The sequence below is a fragment of the Miscanthus floridulus genome, chromosome 2 (genome assembly GCF_019320115.1).
Source record: "Miscanthus floridulus cultivar M001 chromosome 2, ASM1932011v1, whole genome shotgun sequence".
Taxonomy (NCBI): domain Eukaryota; kingdom Viridiplantae; phylum Streptophyta; class Magnoliopsida; order Poales; family Poaceae; genus Miscanthus; species Miscanthus floridulus.
The window spans coordinates 58,058,634-58,083,304 of record NC_089581.1 but is presented as its reverse complement, the minus strand read 5'-3'; the positions used below and the strand labels follow the sequence as shown (position 1 = coordinate 58,083,304).

Sequence of the window (24,671 nt, the reverse complement as noted above, 5' to 3'; positions counted from 1 at the left end):
CGAAAGGAATAGGCCGCGGGGAATATCTTCCCTATTGGCTCGGCAACGGGTGGCGCGCCTTTTGAGGCGGTTTCATGGGGAGGCGAAACGACGCCTGCTGCCGTAGTGGCCGAGCGTGACGTGGTGGATGGGACGTAACTGTCCTCGCATTTAATGCGGGAGACGTGGGCGCGTGGGCCGGCGAAATCGGCTCGTGGTTAACTGCGCCGGATCGGGGGGAAACCTCCCCGATTTCATCGCCCGTTCGTTTCGCCTCCTCCCTGCATAAATACCCGAAGAGTCTCGCCCCTCCTCGTCTTACCTTGCCTGCATTAGCACTGCCTCCGTCGAGCCGTCGCTAGAGCAGCGGGTGCCGGGAAGAAGAGGAGAGAAGAGCGAGCCTAGGGAGAAAGCGAGAAAAAAGCGAGAGCGTGGGAGAGAGAGAAAAAACTCACCGCCGCACCCGATTCCTCCATCGCACCCATGGCCGGCGACATCGTCGTTGTCGAGGCGGACCCCTGGGACCCGTCGGACGTCACCGAGGAGATGCTTCAGTCGCTTGTCGACGGTGGACTCCTTCGCCCGGTGACAGACCCCACCAGGCCAGAGTGGATTGCTCCGTACGGCGAGCCAGAGCCGAGGCCTCGCGACGGCTACGTCGTGAGCTTCGTCTCCTTTCACGAGCGCGGCCTCGGCGTCCCGGCGGATCGGTTCATGCGGGCGCTCCCGCACTACTACGGCGTGGAGCTCCACAACTTCAATCCCAACTCCATCGCTCAGGCGGCTATCTTTGTTGCCGTCTGCGAGGGGTATTTGGGGATTGCTCCCCATTGGGAGTTGTGGCTCCACCTATTCCGGGCGGGGCACTACTACCAAGCCGACGGGCACGTCGGGTAAGAGGAAGGCGACGAGGGCCGGCGGCTGCACTCTCCAAGTGCGTCAGGACCGCCTGCACCTCTACATCCCGGCCCAACTCGCGTCCTCCAATCGCCGGTGGTACACGAGTTGGTTCTACCTTCGCAACGACGACGGAGGACTTCCCCCCTACACTGGGCGGATTGTGGGGAGTTGCCCGGAGAGATGGAAGTACGGCGTCCCGAAGGACGACCAGCCCAAGCTGCAGCCGCTTCTGGAGGGGCTGGCGAGGCTGCGGGGCCACGGTCTCACCGTGGCTGTGGTCGTGGCCGCCTTCCACCGCCGGAGGGTGCTGCCGCTGATGGCTCGGCGGCGGCGGCTGTTCGAGATGAAGCCGGGTGAGCCCATTGAGGGCACCCGGATGTCCTCCTCTGCCCTTTCCGACGAGGAAATTCTTCGTCGGGTGGGGGAGACGGTAGAGGCGAAGCTGAGGGGCGGCAACTTGACCCCTATCGCGATGCGGCCGTCGCGGGGGTTCCTCTTCGCTGGTAAGTCGATGTGCCGCTGTAGCCTCCGAGCCTCCTCAATCTCCCCTTACCCCTTGTTTCCTTATGCGCGTCCGTCGTTCCTGCAGGGGATGAGGGACGTGCGCTCCTCTCCGCCGCCCGTTCCCGAGGACGCGAGGCGGCGGGCGATCAACCGCGCGCACGCCGACGGCAGAAAAAGCGGAAAGACGCCAAGGCGGCGAAGCGCACGAAGCAACTCCTCGCGCGCGAGGAGCTGGATAAGCGCCGCCGTCAACAACGGAAGGATGGTCTCCCGTTGGAGGAATCCCCGTCGACGTCGCTGTCGACGGAGGCCTCGGACGGGGATGACGGGGGCGAGGTGGGGCGAGGTCCCCTGGACCACCTTCCTGACGTAGTGGAGGTGGTGCCCGGGGCGTTGGCAAGCAGCCCGGCACTCCCGGGAGGAGGAGGAGAAGCGGACCCGGGGTCGGCGGTTGCCGGCTCCGGGGCCGAGGCCGACACGCCCGAGGCGCGGGTGTTGGGCAAACGTGCCGTCAGCCACGTGGGCTCGGCGGCCGTGGTGGAACAAGCGGTGGTGGAGGCGACGCCACCGCCCCTGCAGAGGACCGAAGGGGCGCCGGGGTCCATCGAGGACCGACCGGCGCCGATGGATACGGAGGCGACGCCTCTGCCGCCGCCTCCGCCGTTGCGGACGAGGTTTGCCGTGGCGAAGCGGTTGCCGCCCCGTTCAAGGTAAGTGTATTTTTGGTAGGGTCATAGTGCCTTCCGTTCGCTTTTTTGGTCTCGCGCTGACCCTGTAGGTTATTTTTCCTTAGTCGGAAGCGGCCTGCGGACTGAGCTCCCCTTGGCGCCCCTTAAGGCGCTCAAGGCGAGCCCCGGCTCCTCCGCCCACTGGGTGGCGGAGGCCAAGCCGCTATCCAACGCGGCGCGGCGTCGGTGAGGGTCGACCCGAAGGAGCCGGGCCGCCCAAGGAGGGGCTGCCAAGGCGACCCCTACACAGACGAGGGAGGGAGCGCTTCCGCCCCGCGGGGGCGAGGCTCACGAGTTGGATGGGGCCGGCGTGCCCTTGGTTGCCGTGGCCCCCGGGGTCTCCGAGGCTGAGGCGACGGAGGACAGGGCGCCCAAGACCGCCGAGACCGCAGTGGCCGCGGTCGGTGTTTCTACGTCCTCCGAGGCCACGATGGCGGAGGTTGGAGCCCCCGAGACCGTCGAGGCCGTCGTACTGGCGGCGAGGCCGTCTGTCCAGGAGGCGGGGATGAAGGCGGCGGAGGCCTCGGTGGCGCCCTTGGTTCAGGGGCCGCCGTTGTTGCGAGAGAGCGCCCGGGAGGCGGAGGTCTATCCGATCTCCTCCAACGATACTTCCGGGCGCGGGAGGTGGTCGACGCCGAGGATGCCGATGCCGTGGAACAGCCGGCGCCGGTCTTGGACGAGGGAAGCTCGGCCCTCGTGCGGGCGCGACCCGAGCCTCGCGGGTGGGATCACCCGCGAGTACTGTGGCGAAGCCGGGACGACCCTGAGGGGGAGCCTCTGTTCGCCCTTGAGGACGCAGCCGAGGGCGGGCGCTGGGGCACCTTCGAGCAATACCGCCTAGCTGGCGGAGCGGTCGCTACGGACGGCCCTGTCCGTGGTGGCCGACGAACTGCCCGGAGTCGCCCAGGTTCGCGTTTTCCTTTCTCGCGCGACGTTGTCCTTTTCTGGTTTTGTTGCAATCAATGACCCTGTTCTGCTTCCCCAGGAGCTCGAGACCCGGTCCCTTGGGAAGTCGGTCTTTCTCCGGCGGGAGAGGGGCGTCTGGGACCAGCTTCAGCGGCAGAAGGGCCTTCTTGCCGGCGCCAACGAGCTCCTGTCGGCGCGGAGCGCGGAGGTAGAGGACCTCCGCCTTCGTTGTGCCTGACGCGAAGGTCGAGGCGGCCATGGCCCAGACGCAGCTCGCCCCTCTGGCGGCGCGGGTGAAGGAGTTGGAGGAGGAGCTCACCCGCGCGGTCAGAGATCGGGATGCCTTCAGGGGCCGAGCCGTTGAAGCTACGGCCTCGGCCGCGGCTCTCGCGGGGCAGCTGGGGGCGGAACAGAGGGCGCACCAGCTGACGAAAGGTGCCTTGGATGAGGCCCTTGCTGCAGCTGAGGCCTCGCGACCGAGGCTGTGGTTTGGAGGGGGACGGTCGAGGGTGAGTTTAGTCCCCTCATTTTGTTTTCTTTTCCTTATGTTCGCTCCCTAACTCCCTTGTGTGACGCAGAGCTGGGGAGTGAAGCTTCCAGGGCGGCCGAGGCTTCTCGGGTCGAGGCCCAGCGCTTGAAGGAGGAGGCCGAGGCTTCCAGGGCCGAGGCCCTGCGCTGGAAGGAGAAAGCCGAGGCCTGTCAGGTCGAGACCCGACGCTGGGAGCAGAAGGCCAAGGGTGAGTTCCGTGGGCTTCCAGCCCCTAACTTAGGTTGTTTTTTCCCTCGCTCGACCTCATTCCATTTTCCAGGTGCAGAGTCAGAGGCGGAGGATCACTCGGGCCGCCGAGGCTTCCAGCGCGGTGCAGACGGTGCTCGAGACCGAGATCGGGGAGCACGAGGCGCTGAAAGCGTGCTGCCCTTTCCGCCTGCGAGGCCTTGGAGGTTGAAGGGGTTCAGTCAGGCAGCTCCCTGGGGAGCCGTTTGATCGCGCTGAGCAACCAGATGCGCGAGCGGCTCCGAGGAGCGCTGCACACGGGTGTCAAGCGCGCGCTGGCCGTCATCTCTTCTCACTACGTCGGCGTCGACCTCCCGGCCATCAGTGATGGGTATGTCCTGCCTGATGATGACGAGGAGGCTGACGCGGCGGTCACGAAGCTGATGGAGGCGGCGGAAGGCCCTGGCACGGCGCTGGCGACGCTCTTCGAAGAGGAGGTGGTTCCTCCCCTACCATCTGCCGGTGCTTGAAGGCCCTGAGCCTTGATCTGGGCCCCGGGGCTATGTAAAAATAGAGTAGGAGTTATTTTTGTATCGTAACGCTTGTGGCCGTCGAGGCCTTTATTTCTGAAGTATTTGTGTTTCTTAGTTGTTTTTCTTATGTTTCCGAGCCTCTGCCCTCTGTTGCTCCTGATCAGATTTCGTTTGCAAAACACCCCCTTGGGGCCTAAGCCGTCCCTTGGGCGAGAGGTAGTGAGGGAGTGCCGTAGCCCGGAGGCGTAGGCCGTCTCGCGGACTCTACCGGCCTCTTGCTTAGGAAACAGACCTTGGTCCGAGGAGTTTTTACAACTGATTCGTCAGAGCCTGCTAGAGTCTTGGCGTAGGAATTTTTGCGAAAAACAACTGAAGAATGGTGCGTGGGACCTAGGGGGGAGTCCCCCATCTAGCCCCCGAGGGAGGCTTGGTTCTGCCGAGGCAGAGCCGAGTCTCCCTTGCCGTGTTACTGTATTGCCGAGACCTACGATGGGCTCGGGGGGTTTCTCGAAAAATTAGACCAACTAAAGAACGCTTTTTAATTGTATTTCGAGAAACGACATATACAATGCTTGGAAATTTAGGGATAAAAGCGACGTAGCTGTTCTATGTTCCAAGCGTTGGTGAAGACTTCGCCCTTCTCGTTGGCCAGCTTGTAGGTCCCGGGCTTCAGTACTTGGGCGATGATGTACGGTCCTTCCCATGGCGGGGTCAGCTTGTGGCGGCCCTTGTTGCTCTGTGCTAGCCTCAACACCAGGTCGCCTACCTTCAAGTCTCGGCCTCGGACGCGTCGGGCCTGATAGCGCCGTAGGCTCTGCTGGTATTTGGCCGAGTGTAGTAGCGCGACGTCTCGGGCTTCCTCCAGTTGATCAAGGGCGTCCTCTCGGGTGGTGCGGTTACTTTGTTCGTTATAGGCTTGTAGCCTCGGGGAACCATATTCCAAGTCGGTGGGGAGGATGGCCTCGGCCCCATAGACCAGGAAGAAAGGCGTGAACCCCGTGGCTCGGCTTGGAGTGTTCCTCAGGCTCCAGATGACCGACGGGAGTTCGGCGAGCCATTTCTTGCCAAACTTTTTCAACCGGTTGTGAATCCTTGGCTTGAGGCCTTGTAGGATCATGCCGTTGGCACGCTCTACTTGGCCGTTGGTCCTTGGGTGTCCTACGGCCGACCAGGCCACACGGATGTGGTGGTCGTCGCAAAACGTCAGGAACTTTTTGCCGGTGAACTGTGTCCCGTTGTCGGTGATGATGGTGTTGGGGACCCCAAATCTGTGGATAATGTCAGTGAAGAACAGCACCGCCTGCTCGGATTTGATTCGATTGATCGGACGAGCCTCGATCCATTTGGAGAACTTGTCGATTGATACCAGTAGATGGGTGTAGCCCCCGGGGGCCTTCTGCAGAGGCCCGACCATGTCGAGCCCCCACACGGCGAACGGCCATGTGATGGGGATGGTTTGCAGGGCCAGGGCCGGGAGATGTGTCTGCCGAGCATAGTACTGGCATCCTTCGCAGGAGCGTACTAGCTTGGTAGCGTCGGCGACCGCCGTCGGCCAGTAGAACCCTTGGCGGAAAGCGTTCCCCACGAGCGTCCGAGGCGCCGCATGGTGCCCGCAGGCGCCTGCGTGCAAGTCCCAAAGCAGGGCTCGGCCCGCCTCGGTAGTGATACATCGTTGGAGGACACCTGAGGGACTTCGCCTGTACAATTCGTCATTGTAGAGGGCGTAGGTCTTGGCTCGGCGCGCAAGCCGTCGTGCTTCGGTTCTGTCGCCAGGAAGCTCCCCCCGATCAAGCCAATCGAGGAACGGGATTCGCCAATCCGCGTCCTGATCAGTCTGCGGAGGCTCGGTGTTGACTTCCATGACCTCGGGCTCGGTCGAGGGGGTCTCGGCAGCAGAGGGGGCGTCGAGCTTTGCCGTGGGTTCCACAGGTGGGCCCTCCTCTGTCGTCGAGGTGTAGTCAATGGAAGGCTTGTGGAGGTCTCTGGCGAAGACGTTCGGGGGGACCGGGGCCCGTGCCGAGGCCATCTTTGCCAGCTCGTCGGCGGCCTCGTTGTACTTCCGTGCGACGTGATTTAGTTCGAGACCGTCGAACTTGTCTTCTAGGCGTCGTACCAACTTGCAGTAAGCCTCCATTTTGGGGTCGAGGCAATTTGACTCCTTCATCACTTGATCTATGACGAGCCTCGAATCGCCTCGGACGTCGAGGCGCCGTGCCCCAAGTTCGATGGCGACTTGCAAGCCGTTGATGAGGGCCTCGTACTCGGCCACGTTGTTGGAGGCGGCGAAGTGGAGCCGCACCATGTAGCGCATGTGTACTCCGAGGGGCGAAATGAAGAGCAGACCCGCGCCTGCCCCGGTCTTCATCAGGGATCCGTCGAAGTACAGGGTCCAGCACTCCGTCTGAATTTGAGCAGGTGGCAGTTGGGTGTCTGTCCACTCAGCCACGAAATCGGCCAAGACCTGAGACTTGATCGCTTTTCGAGGCGCAAAAGTCAAGGTTTCCCCCATAAGCTCGACGGCCCACTTGGCTATCCTGCCCGAGGCCTCCCGGTTATGAACTATCTCGCCCAGGGGGAAAGATGATACCACAGTCACTGGGTGAGACTCGAAGTAGTGACGCAATTTGCGCCGGGCCAGGACCACGGCGTAGACCAGCTTCTGGATGTGAGGGTAGCGTGCTTTGGTCTCGGAGAGCACCTCGCTGATGAAATAAACAGGACGTTGGGTGGGTAGAGCATGCCCCTCTTCCTGCCTCTCTACCACTACGGCAGCGCTGACCACTTGGGTCGTTGCGGCGACGTAGAGTAAGAGGGCCTCGTCCCTGGCCGGGGGTACCAGGACGGGAGGATTTGTGAGCAGCCTCTTGAGTCTGTCGAGGGCTTCTTCGGCCTCGGGGGTCCAAGAAAAACGCTCGGATTTTCTCAAGAGTCGGTACAGAGGCAAACCTTTTTCGCCGAGGCGCGAGATGAAGCGGCTCAGGGCCGCAAGGCATCCCATGACCCTCTGTACTCCCTTGAGGTCTCTGATTGGTCCCATGCTGGTTATGGCCTGAGACCTTCTCTGGGTTGGCTTCGATGCCGCGTTCCGAGACTATGAACCCCAAGAGCATGCCTCGGGGGACCCCGAACACACACTTCTCGGGATTGAGCTTGATGCCCTTCTCTCTAAGGCATTTGAAGGTTATCCTCAAGTCGTCGACGAGATCCTCGGCCTTTCTGGTCTTGACCACGATGTCGTCTACGTAGGCCTCGACGGTCCGCCCAATGTTGTCGCCAAAGACCTGGGTCATGCACCGCTGGTACGTGGCACCTGCGTTTCTGAGGCCGAAAGGCATAGTCACGTAGCAGTACATGCCGAATGGTGTGATGAAAGAAGTCGCGAGCTGGTCTGACTCTTTCATCTTGATTTGATGGTAACCAGAATACGCATCAAGGAAAGACAGGGTCTCGCACCCTGCAGTGGAATCAACGATTTGATCGATTCGGGGTAATGGAAGGGGACTTTTGGACAGGCTTTGTTCAAACCGGTGTAGTCTACGCACATCCTCCATTTCCCATTTTTCTTCTTGACTAACACGGGGTTAGCCAACCACTCTGGGTGGGACACTTCTTTGATGAATCCGGCCGCCAAGAGTTTCTGTATCTCCTCACCGATGGCCCTACGCTTTTCCTCGTCGAAGCGGCGCAGGCGTTGCCTCGCCGGTCCTAGATCCGGCCCGGATGTCCAGGGCGTGCTCGGCGACCTCCCTCGGTATGCCCGGCATGTCCGAGGGACTCCATGCGAATATGTCGGCGTTTGCACGGAGAAAGTCGACGAGCACGGCTTCCTATTTGATGTCGAGGGTGGCGCTGATCCTCAGCGCTCGGTCGTCGGGGCAGGCGGGGTCGACCGGGACGAGTTTGATGGCTTCCGCGGGCTCGAACGCCCCCGCGCGACGCTTGGAGTCAGGCGCCTCGCCACTGAGTTGGTCGAGGTGGGCGATGAGGGTCTCGGCCTCCGCAAGAGCCTCGGCGTACTCGATGCACTCAACGTCGCAGTCGTATGCATGTTCGTACGTGGACTCAATCAGTGATGATACCGCTAGGGCCTGGCATCTTGAGCTTGAGGTAGGTATAGTTGGGGACTGCCATGAACTTGGCGTAGCACGGCCGCCCCAGGATGGCGTGGTAGGCTCCCCCGAACCCGACTACCTCGAAGGTAAGGACTTCCTTGCGGTAGTTGGAGGGAGTGCCGAAGCAGACGGGAAGGTCGATGCGCCCGATGGGTCGCGTGCGCTTCCCTGGCACGATGCCGTGGAAGGGGGCGACGTCGCCTTGGAGCCTCGACCGGTCGATCTCCAAGAGCTCCAGGGTATTGACGTAGAGGATGTTGAGGCCGCTGCCTCCGTCCATCAACACCTTGGAGAGTCGGGTGTTGCCGATGATCGGGTCGACAACCAGTGGGTACTGCCCGGGATTCGGAACATGGTCAGGGTGGTCATCTCGATCGAAGGTGATCGCCTCCCGAGACCAGTCGAGGTACTGGGGGGTGGCCACCTTGATCGAGAAGACTTCTCGGCGTTCCCTCTTGCGCTGCCGCGCCGTAAGGCACGCCGAGGGTCCACCGAAGATCATGAAGGCGTTGCGTACCTCGGGGAACCCGTCGTCCTTGTCCTCGTCCCGGTCGCCGGCGCCCTTCTGCTTGGAGTCGTCGTCGGGGAGCCCGAGCCTGGCGTAGTAACGTCGCAGCATGGAGCAATCCTCGAGGGCGTGCTTGACCGGACCTTGGTGGTAAGGGCATGGTTTCTTGAGCATGTCGTCGAAAGGCCTAGGGCCTCTGGGGCCCTCGGGGATTCTTGCGTTCTGCGGCCCTGACCAGATCGGCCTCCAGGACCTCCTGCTTCCCCTAGACGCCCCTTTTTCTTTCTCTTGGGGAGGTGGGAGGCCTGAGGCCTCGGGGGCCTCGTCCCTCCGCTTTCCCTTGGTGTCGCTGTCGGGGAAGATGGCTCCGACAGCCTCCTCACCCGAGGCGAAGTTGGTGGCGATGTCGAGGAGCGCAGCAGCGGAGCGTGGTACGTTCCGACCTAACTCTCGAACCAGGTCTCGGCAGGTGGTGCCGGAGAGGAAAGCCTGGACGATCTCCGAGTCGCCGACGCTGGGCAACTCGGTGCACTGTTTGGAGAAGCGCCGGATGAAGTCTCGGAGAGACTCGTCCGGCTTCTGGCGACAGCTTTTAAGGTCCCAAGAGTTCCAGGGCGCACGTATGTGCCTTGGAAGTTCCCGACGAAGATCCTAACCAAGTCGCGCCAGTCGTGGATTTGTGAGGGAGGAAGGTGCTCGAGCCAGGCTCGCGCTTGAGTCTGACAAGAGCAAGGGGAGGTTGCGGATGATGAGCAGGTCATCGTCCGCGCCACCTAGCTGGCAGGCCAGGCGGTAATCGGCAAGCCAGAGTTCGGGGTTGGTCTCGCCGCTATATTTCGCGAGATTGGCTGGTTGCCGAAACCGGGCCGGGAAAAGGGCAGCGCGGATGGCCCTGCTGAAGACCCGAGGGCCCTGGCGGTTCAGGAGAAGGACTACGGTCCTCCTCGCTGTCGTAGCGACCGCCTCGGTGTGGGTGGTAGCCCCGAGCGGGCCCCTTGTTGTCGTGGCGTCGTCGCCTGCTGACCACCTCATGGTCTCCCTGCACCTCGCGTCGATTGCCGAGGCGGTCCAGAAGCACGGGGACCCTGTGGGCTATCGGCGCTCGAGCGGGCTCAGAACGAGCCGGGGCTTCCCTGTCCTGCCGAGGCGGTGCCGCGGGCAGGTTCGAGACGCCCCCGTGCCGTCGGGAGGCGGAACTCTCGGCCTGCTGAACCGCGGCGGTCTCTAGGAGATCCCGGAGCTCGCCGCGGACCCGCCATCCCTCCGTGGTAGAAGGCTCGGGCATTGCGCGGACCAGCATTGCCGCAGCCGCGACGTTCTGGCTAGCGCGATTGAAGACTGGGGGTTGCTCACTCCCTTCGTCGTCATGGATGCGGTGATGCACATCGCGGGCCCTCCGTCGGGCTCCTCCGCCTTCGCCGCGACCTCGCTGTTCCTATTCGAGAGAGTCTCGAAGCTGCTGCAGAAGAAGTTGGTCTTGTTCGACCTTGGCCTGGAGCTCACGGAGTTGTTCCAGGTCTGGGCGTTGAGGTCGCTCAAGGGCGGGGATCTCGTTTCGTGCGGCCGGCAGGACAATGCGTGGAGGTGTGGCGGCGCCTGTACCTGGGCGAAGCGGGGAACGGCTACCTGCCCCCTCGTCCTCTTCACCCGCCCTCGGCATCCCGAGCCCGACGTGAAAACATTCGCGAGTGGGGTCGTAGGTACCCTCGTCGTCGGAGTCGGAGTGGCCGAAGCAGTAGTCGCTTGCGGCCAAGAACTGGCGCATAGCCCCAGGGTCGTGGAGTCCGGAGAAATCCACTCCGGGCCATGCCTCATCCTCCTCCGAGGAGTCGGCGTGGGTGCTCAGGTCGAGAGCGAAGCGCTGGCGACGTTCTGAGGGATCCTCGTGAGCGGCAGTGTAAACGTAGGCGTAAGAGGTGGCGGCATTTCTCAACCCAAAAGGGTATGGGGATGGTGCCGTCGCCAGACTCTGCTCCGCCGGGATCGGCTCCTCAGGGAGTGGTGGAGCGGAGCTTGATGACTGGGCATCGCCGTGTGCCATTGGCGATTTTCCTTTGTCCAAGCTGAGGCTAGACAGGTCCCCAGCTAGGGACCCTGTGCCAACAGCTGGTCGTAGGATATCGGCGGCGAGCAGCGTGCCGTCCTGGATTCGCGTAGCGTCGGGGTGGTCTTGCTCGCGTCGTGCCTGGCGAGCGCGGCGGAGAGCGGCCGCCCGGGCGCCGCCTGCGCCTGGGCTGCCGGTGCGTGACTTCATCGTCGGTTGGTGGGGCTCGAGGAGTGAGGAGTACCATGTCGTACTCATGCCCTAGAGACATGAACTCTAGGCTCCCGAACCAAACCACCGTGCCGAGACGCAATGGTCGTACGGGATCTGCCATCCGGAACCTGCTGGGGTGACGAAACTGACACGCAGAGGCCCCTACCTGACGCGCCAACTGTCGGTGTTTCGGACCGGGGGGTCCTCAACCAACCAGTGAATTTGAACTGCGTGCCCCTAATCCCGGATGGTGATGCAAAGAGACATAAGGTTTATACTGGTTCAGGCAATCGATGCCCTACGTCCAGTCTGAGAGATCGATCTTGTATTCCTTGCACCGAAGTGCTTGTAGTAGGGGGTTACAAGCTAGGGAGAGAGGGAGCTAGTCCCAGGTCTCGGCAAGGTATCGTGTGGGCCGCTTGAGACGTTGCTCTCAGGCAGCTGGGATGTGTGCGTGTGTGTGTGTTACAAGGTGTTCTTCTCCCCCCGTCCCCCCCTAAGCGGCCCAAGTCCTCTCCTTTTATAGTTGAAGGGAGGACAAGGACAGTACATGTGTTAACTATGCGGCGTCGTGCCAACAGGGGCGGTATGTCCGAGCCCTGTGGCCTGTTCCTGTGGCGGCGTAGTCGTCGGAGTGGTCCGTCCTTGGAGCACTGGGGCGGCGTGCTAGTCCCATCCGATCCTGTGCGTCGTGGGAGCCCCGGGACTGCCTCGGAGTGGGTGTGGCGGTGGACGTGCAAGCCACTGTGGACGGACTGTGCGCGAGGCCGAGGCTTAGTCGGTGCCGAGGCTGCACCGCAGTGGGGGGTCTCGGCGGGCACGAACCCCAAGATAGCCGAGACCTTGGTGCACAGTGCCGAGGCCCCGAGTGGGCGGCTGATCTGGTGCGCCGGCTTGGAGGCGGTGATGACCCGGGCCACGTTGTCCGTGCGATGCTGTCTTTGAGGCGGGGATCGCGGGACACAGTGTAGTGTGGGCGCTGATCGTGGGCACAGCGTCAGAATACAGTGGCCGGTAATCCCCGCCGTGCCCTGTCCCAGCCGGTATGGCGCTGATGCGACCTCGGGTCCCGTCGACCATTCTGTGGCGTCGAGCCATCGTCCGACTGAGATTGCGGGAGTGGTTGAAGTATTAATGAGACATGACGCGCTGTCGGGAGGGTTGGTCGAGGCGGGGGGCGACGGGCTGCGGACGAACTGGCCTCGAGCCACATGGAGAATGAGGCCTCGCGCGAGACGGAGATCGGACTCCTTGCCGAGGCCTTTCGTGGAGAGCCTCGCGCGAGGCGGAAATCGTGTTCCCTGCCGAGGCCTCCCGTGGAGGGCCTCGCGCGAGGCGGAGATTGCGTCAGGACGCCGGGACCTCCTGCGTGAGGCTCGAGGCGAGGCGGAGGGCCTGGTGAGCTCGGACGTGGCGGGTGAGGGGTCCACGGCTTACCTTCTAGCTTTATTTTTTGATGGGACTTTTAGCGACCCTTTTGATGTTCGCTCGGGGTACCCCGTTCTAAGGTACCCGACAGGCTGCAAGCGAAGGCGGGGAGGCGCACGGGTGTGGGCGTCGCGCTGGGCCGCAAGCTAGGCTGGCCGCGCGAGTTGGCGTGCTGGCGCGTTGGGCTGGCGCGGTCAGGCCAGGCCTGCTTGCGGCTGCGTGGGCCAGCAAAGCCGGGTGAGCGAGTTGGGCTGGCTGGGGAAAAGAAGCAGGCTGGGCTGACCGGTCACTTGGGCTGCGAGGCTGGTTCCACTCTTTTTTCTTCCTTTTGTTTTTCTTTTTTCTTCTCCTTTGTTTGAATTCAAATTTGGTTTGAAATTTGAATTCCAAATTGGTGTACCTTTTAGATTTGATGCCCATATCATTTATATATATATATATATATTAGGAATTTATTTATCTATTTTTGTATAACAAAATAGGTGTAGTTTTGTTATACAAAAATTAGAATTAGTTTTCTCCTTAAACCTTTATTCTCTGGTTTGAGTATTAATTACTTTATGGTGTATTTCTTTAAAGGAGTTGTTAGGCATTTCATAAAACAGATGAAAATCCAAATCACCATTTTAGTTAACATTGTATGTTATGTTTCTTTTGTCAGCATTTAAATAAACATGATAACAAATGACATGCCATGCTCATGTGTTGGGGTTAGACCTAATGCATCTCTTAGGTTGGGTTTCTTTGCATGACACTCATCATCACATGAGAGTTTTTGAGAAAAATTTTGTGGTTGGTATTTTTAGTGTATGGATTTTTGGGTTGTTACAGTATCTCCATTAGTTTTGTGGTTCTAGATTCAGCTGCATAATATTTGTTGTAAGATCTGCTGTGGATGTGGTGACGTGAGGATGAATAATATAAATAACTAGTAAGCCCTATATTTGGCTTTGGGTCCTCGGAAAAAGGAGAGTTCAATGCAATATTATGCGAGGATGCAAAAATGACCCTGTTTACAACTTTACATGACCACTTGGTAATATGAGAATTTAAAGCCTATCTCATTCTTTATCCTTTTTCTTACGAAATGAGGACTGAATTGGATGATTGTATTGAGGCCCAATGAGTATATAGGAACACGAGAGGGAAACCGTAGACTAGGAGATTACACTAATACCCTTGATTATTATACCTTAGAGACCTTAATACCCTATCTCAAATGCAACGCGAATGCAATATCGCTGCATTTGGAGAGTTCATGGTTGATACTATGCACTAGACTTGAAAAAAAGTAAAACTAGTACATCCAAAATCCAAAATCGAAGACGTCGTTGGAGCGTGCAACTCTTGAATAGTGTCCATGTACAAAATGACCTTATCCACGAGAGGGTACTGCTTTCACAACCTGTACTTCAGCAAATACCTCAAATCTTCACAAACAATAGTTGCTTTGGATACTTTGAACACGACCAGAATAGAGAGATGTGTCAAATCAAGCCAAAGAAAGAATATACAGATCACTGCTGCATGACTGCAAGCAGCAGGACAGTACGGTGATGACGACAAATAAACTGCCATTGACCACGATATGTTGCAAAACGGCTACGAAAAGGACCAAGAGGGCATAGTCGCATCAACGACGACGATGATTAGCTAAATCAACGCGACTCAGATAACCATAAGCAAAATGATGAAATTGGCTGTCAGACAATGAATTTGTGGACACACATGGTTTTGACCAACTTTAGATGGATGGACTTGGATTGACGCTGATGCAACTGAATTGGATCACAATTCTAGAGCTGTGATACTATGTTACGAGTAATGATGACTGAATTGGATAATTGTATTCTGGCCAATGGGTACTATATATAGAGTACATGAGAGACATCAGAGGGAAACCCTAGACTAGGAGATTACGCTAATACCCTTGAATATTATACCGTAACAGTTGTCACCTGATGCCTCTTGCATAAAACTTATTTTCTAGCATTTGTATTGAGTGGCGATACATGCTGTATTTGAACCCGGGGACTGAAAAAGGGTGTGGCGTTGAGTTTTCTATATATTTTTGTTATATTCTGGCTGTTGAATATTGCCATAAACTGAGCTAATTGAACACTGAATAATGAGGTAACATGCCTGCTTTTGAGCTGGTCAAAGTCTTATGGACCAATTAAATTTGGTATACTGTGGTTCAATTAGATTGTTCATGTCTCCAATTTGTTTGCTCACATAATCAGTTTATCCACTCACATAATTATTTACTCTTTATCTGTTTGTAGTCTTTTGCACTGTTCTTCTGGATGAGATGTGCATTGCACTCTATCAGTGTTAACTTTTTTTTGTGGTATATCACATGTTTTACATTCAATCAGTAATAATATACTGTTATTTGTGTAGCACTGGAGATAAGGAAATTTCTAACTAAATATACAACATCTGTCGGTAGAGCTATCGAGAGTATGATAAAGGTTGGGAAAGTGAATTCACAATCAGGATTGGATCTTCCACAGGTTTCTCTCTTACAATGCCTGCTTTATTCATAGAAGTACTGCTTAGTTTTAATGCATCATTTCCCTTGAACTTTATTGATGAATTTGCTTCTTTTTCTTGGGATTAGAGAAGCATGACATGTGTTACAAGTAATGCTACCTGTTTTTGTAAAGCTGAATGTTTACAGTAATGGTTTCCAATACGCATCTGATCTTTCTGGTGCTTACACTATTTCTGCAGAATATTTGGAACTAATAATGGCTTTGCTGTTAAATTTGCAGAGAGATGGGATGACCATTCAAGCTGAACGGCTCAACTTTCATCGTTATATCTCACACTTCCGTTCTGTTCATAGGGGCTCTGCTTTTGCTAAAATGCGTACAACATCTGTTAGAAAGTTACTCCCAGAGTATGTTTATCCTCTTAATGGCCATTCTGCTGTTGTTTGCTTGCATCCATTGTACCATGTACTGAAAATGTCCTTGTAGATCATGGGGTTTCCTGTGTCCAGTTCATACACCTGATGGAGAGCCTTGTGGTTTACTGAATCATATGACTTCTTACATGCCGTAAGATATTCTCATCTTGTCATTTCTCTTGAATTTGAATCTGCACAGCACCCCCTGAACACACAACACAGCCTCCTTTATATACTTGATTTCTTGCTTCTCTTTCATCTTTGGCAGCGTATTGCATCTGCATTCTTCTGTCTAAATGTTTTTATATTTGTGTGCTTGTCTTTTTTGGGTACAGTACAAGCTAAAGTTTATAGTGAGCTATCATTTCCTTAGCTCCAGTCATATTCGGTGTGTCAGGTATTTCATCGTTCTACAGCTCAGAAGGGGTGGTTAAAATTTTGGGGAAATGAAGAAGTTGCTTTCTGCTGAGTTGGTTCATGTTGGAATGAACCCAGTGTTACCAAAGATTGAGCGAACTGGTCCCCCAGAAGTACTCCATGTCCATTTGGATGGGTGCATTCTTGGTACTATTGCTTCTGCTACGATTGACAAAGCATGTTAATTATCTTCGTACATTGAAACTTCTGGCACACTCAGGGGTCTGTTCTCTTATGTTATCATGTTTTTGTTCATTTGACTTTATTTTTTGAAAATTTGTGCTATGAGTTCTAACTCAGGAACATGCTTAATTTTTTATTAGATTCCTGAAGACCTGGAAGTTGGTTATGTCCCACTTAGTTTTAGTGGAGCTTTTCCTGGCCTGTACCTTTTTACAAATCCAGCTAGATTTGTTCGACCTGTCAGAAATCTTTTCATTCTATCTGATGGAAAGCAAAGTATTGAGCTCATTGGACCATTTGAACAGGTTGCTTTTGATCAACTCCTTATTCCTTATAACTTCTTACCAATAGCACAATAATTTATTTTGAACTCCAAATTAGGCATTTATGGAGATACGGTGTCCTGATGGTGGGGATGGTGGGAGACAAGAAAAATTTCCTGCAACTCATGAAGAGATCCACCCTACAGCTATTCTCAGTGTAGTTGCCAATTTGACACCTTGGTCTGATCACAACCAAAGTCCTAGGAACATGTACCAATGCCAGGTTGGTACTCAGATCTTGTCCTTATAGTTGACTGGTTGATCATGCTTTCCTTTTTGGACTAACCTAGTCATCCTCCTTGTACGCAGATGGCAAAGCAAACCATGGGTTTTTGCGGACAAGCTCTAAAATTCCGTACTGATGTAAAGGCATTCCATCTGCAGGTTTGTTTTTTGTAGAACAGAAGAGCTATACTGTTTGGTTGTTTAAAATTGTTTTATTGGGACATGTAGATTGTTTTCCTGATAGCATATAGACCTGCATGTTTCTCGAGGAAGTAACAATTTGAAACACTTGAACAAACACTTATATTTTTGGTAGTGGTATTGTAGCTAGGGTTAACAGATAGTTCTAAGTTATCACTAGTTGGTAATCTCTGCCTGATTAGAATTCCAGTGTAGGGAGAATACTTTGCAATGTGTTGGGGCCAGCTATACCTAATTAATCTGCCAGAATCTATAAATCTGTGTTTTTTTTGCATAATCTACAGTTAATCATGATATTATGCAATAGTTTTAAGGAAATGTGACGTCAAACCTTTTCCAAGTTGGTAGGATTTATTTATGACTAGCACTTCAGGTTAAACCATAATTTGGGTGTACCACATCAAGCTCGTCTGAATTCGGAAACAAGATCTGACCTGTATCTTTTTGGGAGTAAAGCCTATTTTTTGACGATGGAACTATCACTGGAGTCTGATTTTGGCAATCCAACTTGAAAACTTGATATCATTGACCATTGTATTATGTAAACAGGACAAATTTGGCCATCTAGCTAGTTTGAAAGGTGGTTTTGTATTTTCTGAAAATAACAAAATATGGTTTAATCTCCAAAAAAGTCATAACACTGATTGCTGGAAAGTACTGCTAACCTTCTCTACTGTCTTTGATGCTCTCTGTAGACCCCTCAGACACCAATTGTTCGGACAGGTACATATAACAAATATTATATGGATGAATTTCCATCTGGAACGAATGCTATTGTTGCAGTGCTAGCATACACAGGGTAAGCCTTTCGATTTATATGAACTTATTTTATATGAACTTTTTTTTTAAAAAAAAATTGCTTGATATGATGAAAATCACACCTGTGACATAGTTATGACATGGAGGATGCCATGATTTTGAATAAATCAGCTGTTGATCGTGGAATGTTCCGTGGACATATTTACCAGGCAAGTTATGTTTCTTTAATATATTATAACTACTTGTGGTCTGATATGTAAGCTACGTGCACATAGGTTTAGAACTATTTCATTCAAATCCAGTGGTGTCATGGGTGCAATCCAAGGCATAGTGCCTTACTGCCTTAGAATTTGCACGCTGCTATTTTATTTTCTTCTTTCCAAATTTTCTTTCATGATATCAGTGATGTTGGCTGAATTGTTGTTTGGTGTGATTAGCTGAAAAAATTACAGTCTTGAATAATATTGCTCTTTGTCATGATTTGTATAAATGAGTTCAAAATCGTAAATGTAAGTCTCAGTACTCCTTTGGTTTCACAACATGTCCATGCCCACCATTGTGCACAGACCAAGGAAACCAAACTCAATGAAGAAAAACATTACATCGACACACAATTTGGTGTCCACCCCTTGAAACATGCAAACCTACCTTAATTGCTCTATGTGCATTTTTTTTGCCCATCAAAAGCTACTCTTTAACTTCACATTCTTTTGAAGACGAGAGGGCAATCCTCATTGTGGAATAGATAGATACTCATGGTGCCCATGCATACATTGCTTGTGGTAGGAGGGAGTATTTTCTATGAGCATAAGATGGTATGCAACAATACAATAAAAAAGGGCGTACCCAGTGCAGAGAGCTCCCGCTCTGTGCGGGGTCTGGGTGTTAGTGGCAAGCCTTACCCTCGCCTGTGCAATGCGAGGAGACCGCGACTCGAACCCGGGACCTTCCGGTCACAGGCGGTAAGACTCTACCGCTTGCACCAGGCCCGCCCTTCATATGCAACAATACAATACCTGTGTTTTTCGAATTTGAGGGCATCGGGTCTGTTGTATTATATTGTAGTTTGAACATCAAAAGATATCTGTTCACATCAAAACAAGAGCACGTGGCACCCTATTTTTATTCTTTTTCTTAAAAAAATATTTGCAAGAAAATGTCAGTGTACTCTATTTAATTACTCTATATACTGTATTGGAATTGGATTATTTGGTATAGAGTTCCTTCAAGATGTGCATTAGAAAGATGTTCCAATAGGAAGCTTGGATAAATGTGTAATTTGGAACAAATATTTCTCAGCCCTTCAGTTTTCAAAGCATTTAAAATAATCCTTTTCTTGTGAATACTTTCTGCAGACTGAATGCATTGACCTATCAACAAAAAGCAGAGATAATGTTCCAGAAACCTTTGCAAAGAGTGTATTATCCAGGGACACAAGGACTGCAATTGATTCAGATGGTCTTCCTCGACTTGGACAGGTAGCTATGTGTTCGTTTTATATTAGAAGCTATTTTCTCGTGCAAGAACAGCTATTGAATTCCTATAACATGTATTTTCATGGACAGGCTGTACATCCAAACGAGCAGTACTATAGTGTCCATAATAGCCTTACAGGCGTGATAAGGCCTGTCAGACTAAAAGGCACAGAACCAGCATTTATTGACTATGTTGCTGTCAATGGGGCAGGCTCAAAACGTGGCCTGCAGAAGGTAAGCCTACATTCAAGTAACCTTCAGTAGAATTTCAATTGGCTGAAAATTATTAGAGCAATCACACAGGTGTTGTGGATCCTCTATATATTTCTTAAAATCACATAACACCCTTTGCATTTTGTCTTGAACTCAAATAGCATTTTGTGCAGTGAGTTTTAGAAATGCTAGTATTTCTGATTCCAACCGTTACGAATTTGTTTTCGTGATCTTATCATGTGTTTCACTACTTGATCTTTTTGCAGGCGAACATTCGTTTACGTCGTGTGAGAAACCCTATAATCGGTGACAAGTTCAGCAGCCGACATGGGCAGAAGGGTGTTTGCTCTCAGTTGTGGCCTGACATTGACATGCCATTCTCTGCAAATACTGGCATGAGACCAGATCTAATCATTAATCCTCATGCATTTCCTTCAAGAATGACTATAGCAATGCTTTTAGAGTCTATGGCAGCCAAGGTACAAATATCTTCTCTCACAGGTTCTAAGCCATAATCATTGTTTAACACTGTAATCTGTTTCAGAGAACAGCCGGAATGAAGTTAATTTGACACTAATGAAATTTAACACTGTAATCATTCTTTTTCCCTTTTCATTAATGCAAATTTGTTGGCATGTTGACATTTCTGGAGCTGTTGGCATCTTAAGACTGGCTGATTTGAACATTATTCTATTCTAGCTGGAATGTAGCTTTTTCTTTGATCTTATAGTTTCTTGAAAAAAATATTTCTTTCAGGCTTATCACTTATGCGCTCCTGAAAATCTAAATAGCACAAATTTAGGACAGTACTATTTATTTTCTAGTGGTCGATGGTTGCACTTTATTCGCTTTGAAAACTGTCCCTTTTCACCTTTGGAGGACATTGACATGCTTTCTAGACAAGTTGTCCTAAAAGTTCTATGCTTATGAATAAATTGTTTTTTGTCTCCTATAGCACTGCCGTTCTGTCTAAAGATATCTTGGTTTTTGTCCTCACAGGCTGGAAGTCTACATGGAAAGTTCATTGATGCAACACCTTTTGCAAACTCACTCAAACAGGACAAGGATCCCCGCAAGCCTAATTCAATTGTGGACGAATTGGGTCCCATGCTTGCATCTTATGGGTTTAATTATCATGGAAAAGAGGTCCTTTATAGTGGAGTTTTTGGCACTGAGATGGACTGTGAGATTTTCATCGGACCTGTTTATTACCAGCGTCTTCGTCATATGGTCTCAGATAAATTCCAGGTGATTGTTTTTTGTTCTATATGAAACAGGTCCTACATCAATATTTTCGTGCACCCTATATCCATCCAGTTAACCCTTTTTAATTCTTTTAAAAAAGAACGAGGCTATGAGTTTTCTCCAAAGTACTTTAGCTAGTTTTTCTCTCTTTTCTTCGGTACTGGATGCTGGATTGTAGAACTGTGGATAGTTAATCCTTAATGGTTTGCCCCCATCTATTTATTAGACTGACCATGGAAAAATTAAGCCCAATAACTGTACCTGACAAGTGAATTGGAAAGTGTAATTTCGCTCTCTTTATACCAGCATTACTCTTTGGAATTTGGGATTCTCACTGAATACTAACGCTACTTTATGTATTCAGGTCCGCACTACTGGTCGTATAGACCAGATAACAAGACAACCCATAGGAGGAAGGAAGCATGGTGGAGGGATCCGATTCGGCGAGATGGAGCGTGATGCCCTCCTTGCCCATGGGTCTTCCTACCTCTTGCATGACAGGCTCCACTCCTGCTCGGACTACCACATCGCAGATGTGTGCTCCTTCTGTGGGAGCCTGCTGACTGCGACAATGATCAGATCCGATACCCAGAAGAAAGCCAAGCACGAGATGCTTGGGCTCTCCACTGTGAGACCGCCAAAGAACTTTGCATGCCAGGCCTGCAAAACAAGCAAGGGGATGGAGACCGTGGCGATGCCGTATGTGTTCAGGTACCTGGCTGCTGAGCTGGCTGCCATGAACATAAAGCTGGACCTCCGGTTGAGCAACAAATCAGGATTGCCTCCCAGCCAAGAATCATGAAGTTCCTCGTTCGTTCATCTCTTGGGGTGCTTGGCAGGAGAAAAAGCTTAAATGTAGCCATTGGTCAGGTATATGTTGTTTCATATGTGGGCGTGATGTACCGATGTAACTTGTAAGAAAAACATCAATGCCAATCCGAGTTATAGTTTTGAATGGTCGTTCTTTTTCATTATCATGTCTTTATATAGAATTGGATAGTGAGATTTGGCACGACCATTTGTCCCGTTTCCTTGAGGCCTGCTGGCCTGGAGGGTGTGGCTGTGTAACCTGTGCCCTGTAGGAGAGCTGACATGAGAAGCTCATGCGGCAACAGTGGCTAGGCCGCTAGCAGCTAGTCCTTGATTGCGTGGTTGGTGTTGGTTTCTGCTACCAGCCTCGCCGATATTACTGTCTGCGCAGACTTCTGTTGGCGATCCATATCTAATTTATCTTTATCCGAGTTTTGGAACATGTATGATCCCTTTTTTGAGCGAAAATAGTAAGGGAAACTCCTACTGTGGTAGAATTATTATATAAATAAGAAATGGATAGTGAAGGAAGCAGCACAAGGGCCCCAAAGGCCAAGAACAGAGAATAAATGAACAAAGCATGGCTTCCCCTGGTTCTACGTTCATTTTGTAAAAAAAAAGTGGCTTCTTCCGGCTCCCAGTCGGAGAAGAGAGAAAAACGGCTTTGATAAATAGTACCATGAACAATACATGAACAATACACGAGTTGAGGAGTTGGAGCCCCTAGAAGCCCTTCCAAATAGTACATACAATAGTCCAAACAAAGTAATACAAAAGGTCAAAAAAATGATGCTATACCTAGAAATAGTAGATTGAGACTAATACAATACTACTAATACAATTTAACAGAGCAAAACAAATACTCCATCGGTCCCAAAATAAATGTCATTCTCACTCCTTGAGAAGTCAAATGTTTTTAACTTTGACTGAACATTTAAAAGAAAATATTAATATTTATGATTTATAATTAGTATCATTAGATAAAGATCATTGAGTATATTTTTATAATAAACTTATTTGGAGATGTAAATGTTGCTAATATTTTTTATAAACCTAGTTTGAGAAAGTTTGACTAGAATGCTTCCCATAGCGTCATTTATTTTGGAACGGGGGAGTAAATACTAAATGAGGTGAATAACCTCTATATATAAGTAAAAAAAATGATAAAGAATGTGAGAACAAACTAAATCCGAGACACCATCTTCCAAGACTTTGCAGCTATATTACCTAATCTTAGCAGTGGACAATGAAAGCTTTCATAGAGACAAAAGATGGCAAAATGCATCAGGATCACAATTGTATAATAGCGTATATGAGCACTATTGAACAGCAAGATCTCAAGCATATCTAGGAGCTAGTGAATATAAAAAATTATTGAACAAGGTACCAACAAAGTATATTTTTTTGTGACTAGTACCAACAAAGTATTGACGTACATGTACAGCCTAAAGACATGCCCCTACATTCCGAAGAAACAAAATAGAGAGCTAGAGGGATACATAATACATGTAATCTATACATAACTAATATAAGCTAGAATTCTAAGTTAAAAAAAGCTAGAATTCTGCTACGACCATGTGCCTCAGTTCATAAATCTGCATGCTGCTCCTTGATTGCTGCTGGCGCCATCTGCTCCTTGATTGCTGCTGGCGCCTTCTGGTTACCATGCAACCCCCGGCTGCCCCACATGGCCACATGACAATCAATGGCACGTCAACACCTAACCTTGGCAGTTGGCACCCATTATGGCTGACAATAGCAAGGAAAGTTTAGAGGAGCCTAAGCCTAATGAGGTGTGTGCATTAGGATATGGAAGCAGTGGTAGTAGCTTTATTAGTAAGAACAAAAAAAGACTTTGCAATTGAATCCTGACAACCTGAACACCAAAGAGAGTTTCACCGTCAGATAGACAACATAACCTGTGCTCACTGCTCAGTCAGTAATGGACAGTGACCAGAGCAGGCATGGTAAATCAGGCACTAATATGATCCTAAGAAGTTCATGAGTCTCGTCTCATATGGATGATAGTGATCTGACAAGGATGGATTCCTGAAACAGTTACACATTTATCTAGCAGTACCAGTGTCCATATCGATTTGGTAAACATGCATATCACTGAAAAATGAAAGATAACATATTCATTTTGCTAGAAGCATTTATCACCATTGTTAACAGGCAACGACGTAAATTAGGCACCCATCCAATACAACAATGCAACCATAAAACATCTGAGCACGCAGTTTGATTTCTGAATGAAACAAATTGCAATCTACAAGAATCAAGGGGAGAAAATATCTGAGATAACCAGGCTGTAATTTAAGTATGATAATTTAAGGATTATTATACTAGCCTGGTTGTAAATTTATGAGATAACAAGAAAATGAATTTTAGGAAGGTTGCTTGCCCATATATTCTTCATAATCTTGACCATTGGGCTCTTTGTTTTCTTCACCGGACTAGTTGCACAAGTACCAGTACTACCAGATCTCTTCCTGATATCAACACTCATAGGACTCTCATCATGTCCATCGGCATCAGGTTCAAAACCTTCATTATCTGCGTCGTCAGTGTATTGTCCAGGAATGCATGAGGAGGAACCATTCACTACAACATTCTCAAACATTATCTCTAGCTGATCTAGGCACTCTTGGGGGCCACTTTTGAGCTTCTTCCATTCAGAATGTTTCTAGGAAAAAAGAGAGTGTATGTCAATCAACAAATGCATATGCAAACTTTATGGTGGACAAGAAGTTTGGTCTTATTTAGGCACAGGTACCTGGGTGTCCTCTTTCCAGAACTTGTCACTGGCCACCACTGTTCCATTTTTTCGGCCAAGTCCGGTTTGTTTGTTGAGCCATATCCAAAAGGTAAACAGACCTTTTAGTCGATCCCATCTGTTTTTAAGCTGAGTTTTTGAATGTTTTAACCCAGTTTGTAAATAGAAGTTCTGAGCTATGTTTGTATATGCTCTACGGGTCATCAAACCATTGCTCCTGTTCCCTGCTTTTATCTCTTCGACGCATAGGTCACAGAACACAGCATTGTTCTCCGATGAACACCAATTAGCCTTGTCATACAGTGGCATCTAATGCGTCATTGGCAAATAAAAAAACCATTCATCAATTTAGAACCAGTACAGTGCCATCTAATGCAATATTGACTGAATGCATGGTAAGGAACTAATTTATATGTACATGGACTGTTAGCATCGCCATTCAATTTATACCTTCAGGGAACATTCTCATGAAGGCACAACGCCAAAGAACAACATGGCGAACATAATTGGTGGTGCTTTCTTGAGTAACTTTGGTTCTCAAGTCTTGGATGTCCCACATT

At 51.2% G+C, this 24,671-nt stretch overlaps 2 protein-coding genes across 2 annotated transcripts in view; one reads left to right on the top strand and one right to left on the bottom strand.

The window, feature by feature from the left end:
- LOC136536601 (DNA-directed RNA polymerase I subunit 2) overlaps positions 1-21,761 on the top strand; it is a 36,749-nt gene extending 14,988 nt beyond the window's left edge. The window contains 17 exon segments of the mRNA XM_066528841.1: positions 14,974-15,086; positions 15,348-15,475; positions 15,555-15,627; positions 15,629-15,635; positions 15,882-15,917; positions 15,920-16,080; positions 16,082-16,123; positions 16,225-16,389; positions 16,466-16,630; positions 16,717-16,791; positions 17,529-17,632; positions 17,726-17,801; positions 18,948-19,070; positions 19,158-19,301; positions 19,547-19,759; positions 20,280-20,528; positions 20,890-21,761. Of these exon segments, the coding sequence (XP_066384938.1) occupies positions 14,974-15,086; positions 15,348-15,475; positions 15,555-15,627; positions 15,629-15,635; positions 15,882-15,917; positions 15,920-16,080; positions 16,082-16,123; positions 16,225-16,389; positions 16,466-16,630; positions 16,717-16,791; positions 17,529-17,632; positions 17,726-17,801; positions 18,948-19,070; positions 19,158-19,301; positions 19,547-19,759; positions 20,280-20,528; positions 20,890-21,327 (2,312 nt within the window). The 3' untranslated portion in view covers positions 21,328-21,761.
- A 1,640-nt stretch (positions 21,762-23,401) lies between these two features.
- On the bottom strand, positions 23,402-24,420 carry LOC136536600 (L10-interacting MYB domain-containing protein-like). Its single transcript, XM_066528840.1, has 4 exons — positions 24,112-24,420; positions 23,808-24,021; positions 23,532-23,604; positions 23,402-23,450 (listed from the first exon to the last, which is right to left on the bottom strand). Exons 1-4 carry the CDS (start codon positions 24,418-24,420, stop codon positions 23,402-23,404), a joined length of 645 nt encoding a protein of 214 aa, XP_066384937.1.
- Positions 24,421-24,671: the final 251 nt, after the last annotated feature.

Coding starts and splice junctions, on each gene's coding strand:
- LOC136536600 (XM_066528840.1), bottom strand. CDS start 24,420: ATGCCACTGTATGACAAGGCTAATTGGTGTTCATCGGAGAACAATGCT. Junction 23,605..23,807: donor GAAGAGATCTGGTAGTACTG/GTACTTGTGCAA, acceptor TGATTCTTGTAG/ATTGCAATTTGTTTCATTCA. Junction 23,451..23,531: donor TGCATTGTTGTATTGGATGG/GTGCCTAATTTA, acceptor TTCATTTTTCAG/TGATATGCATGTTTACCAAA.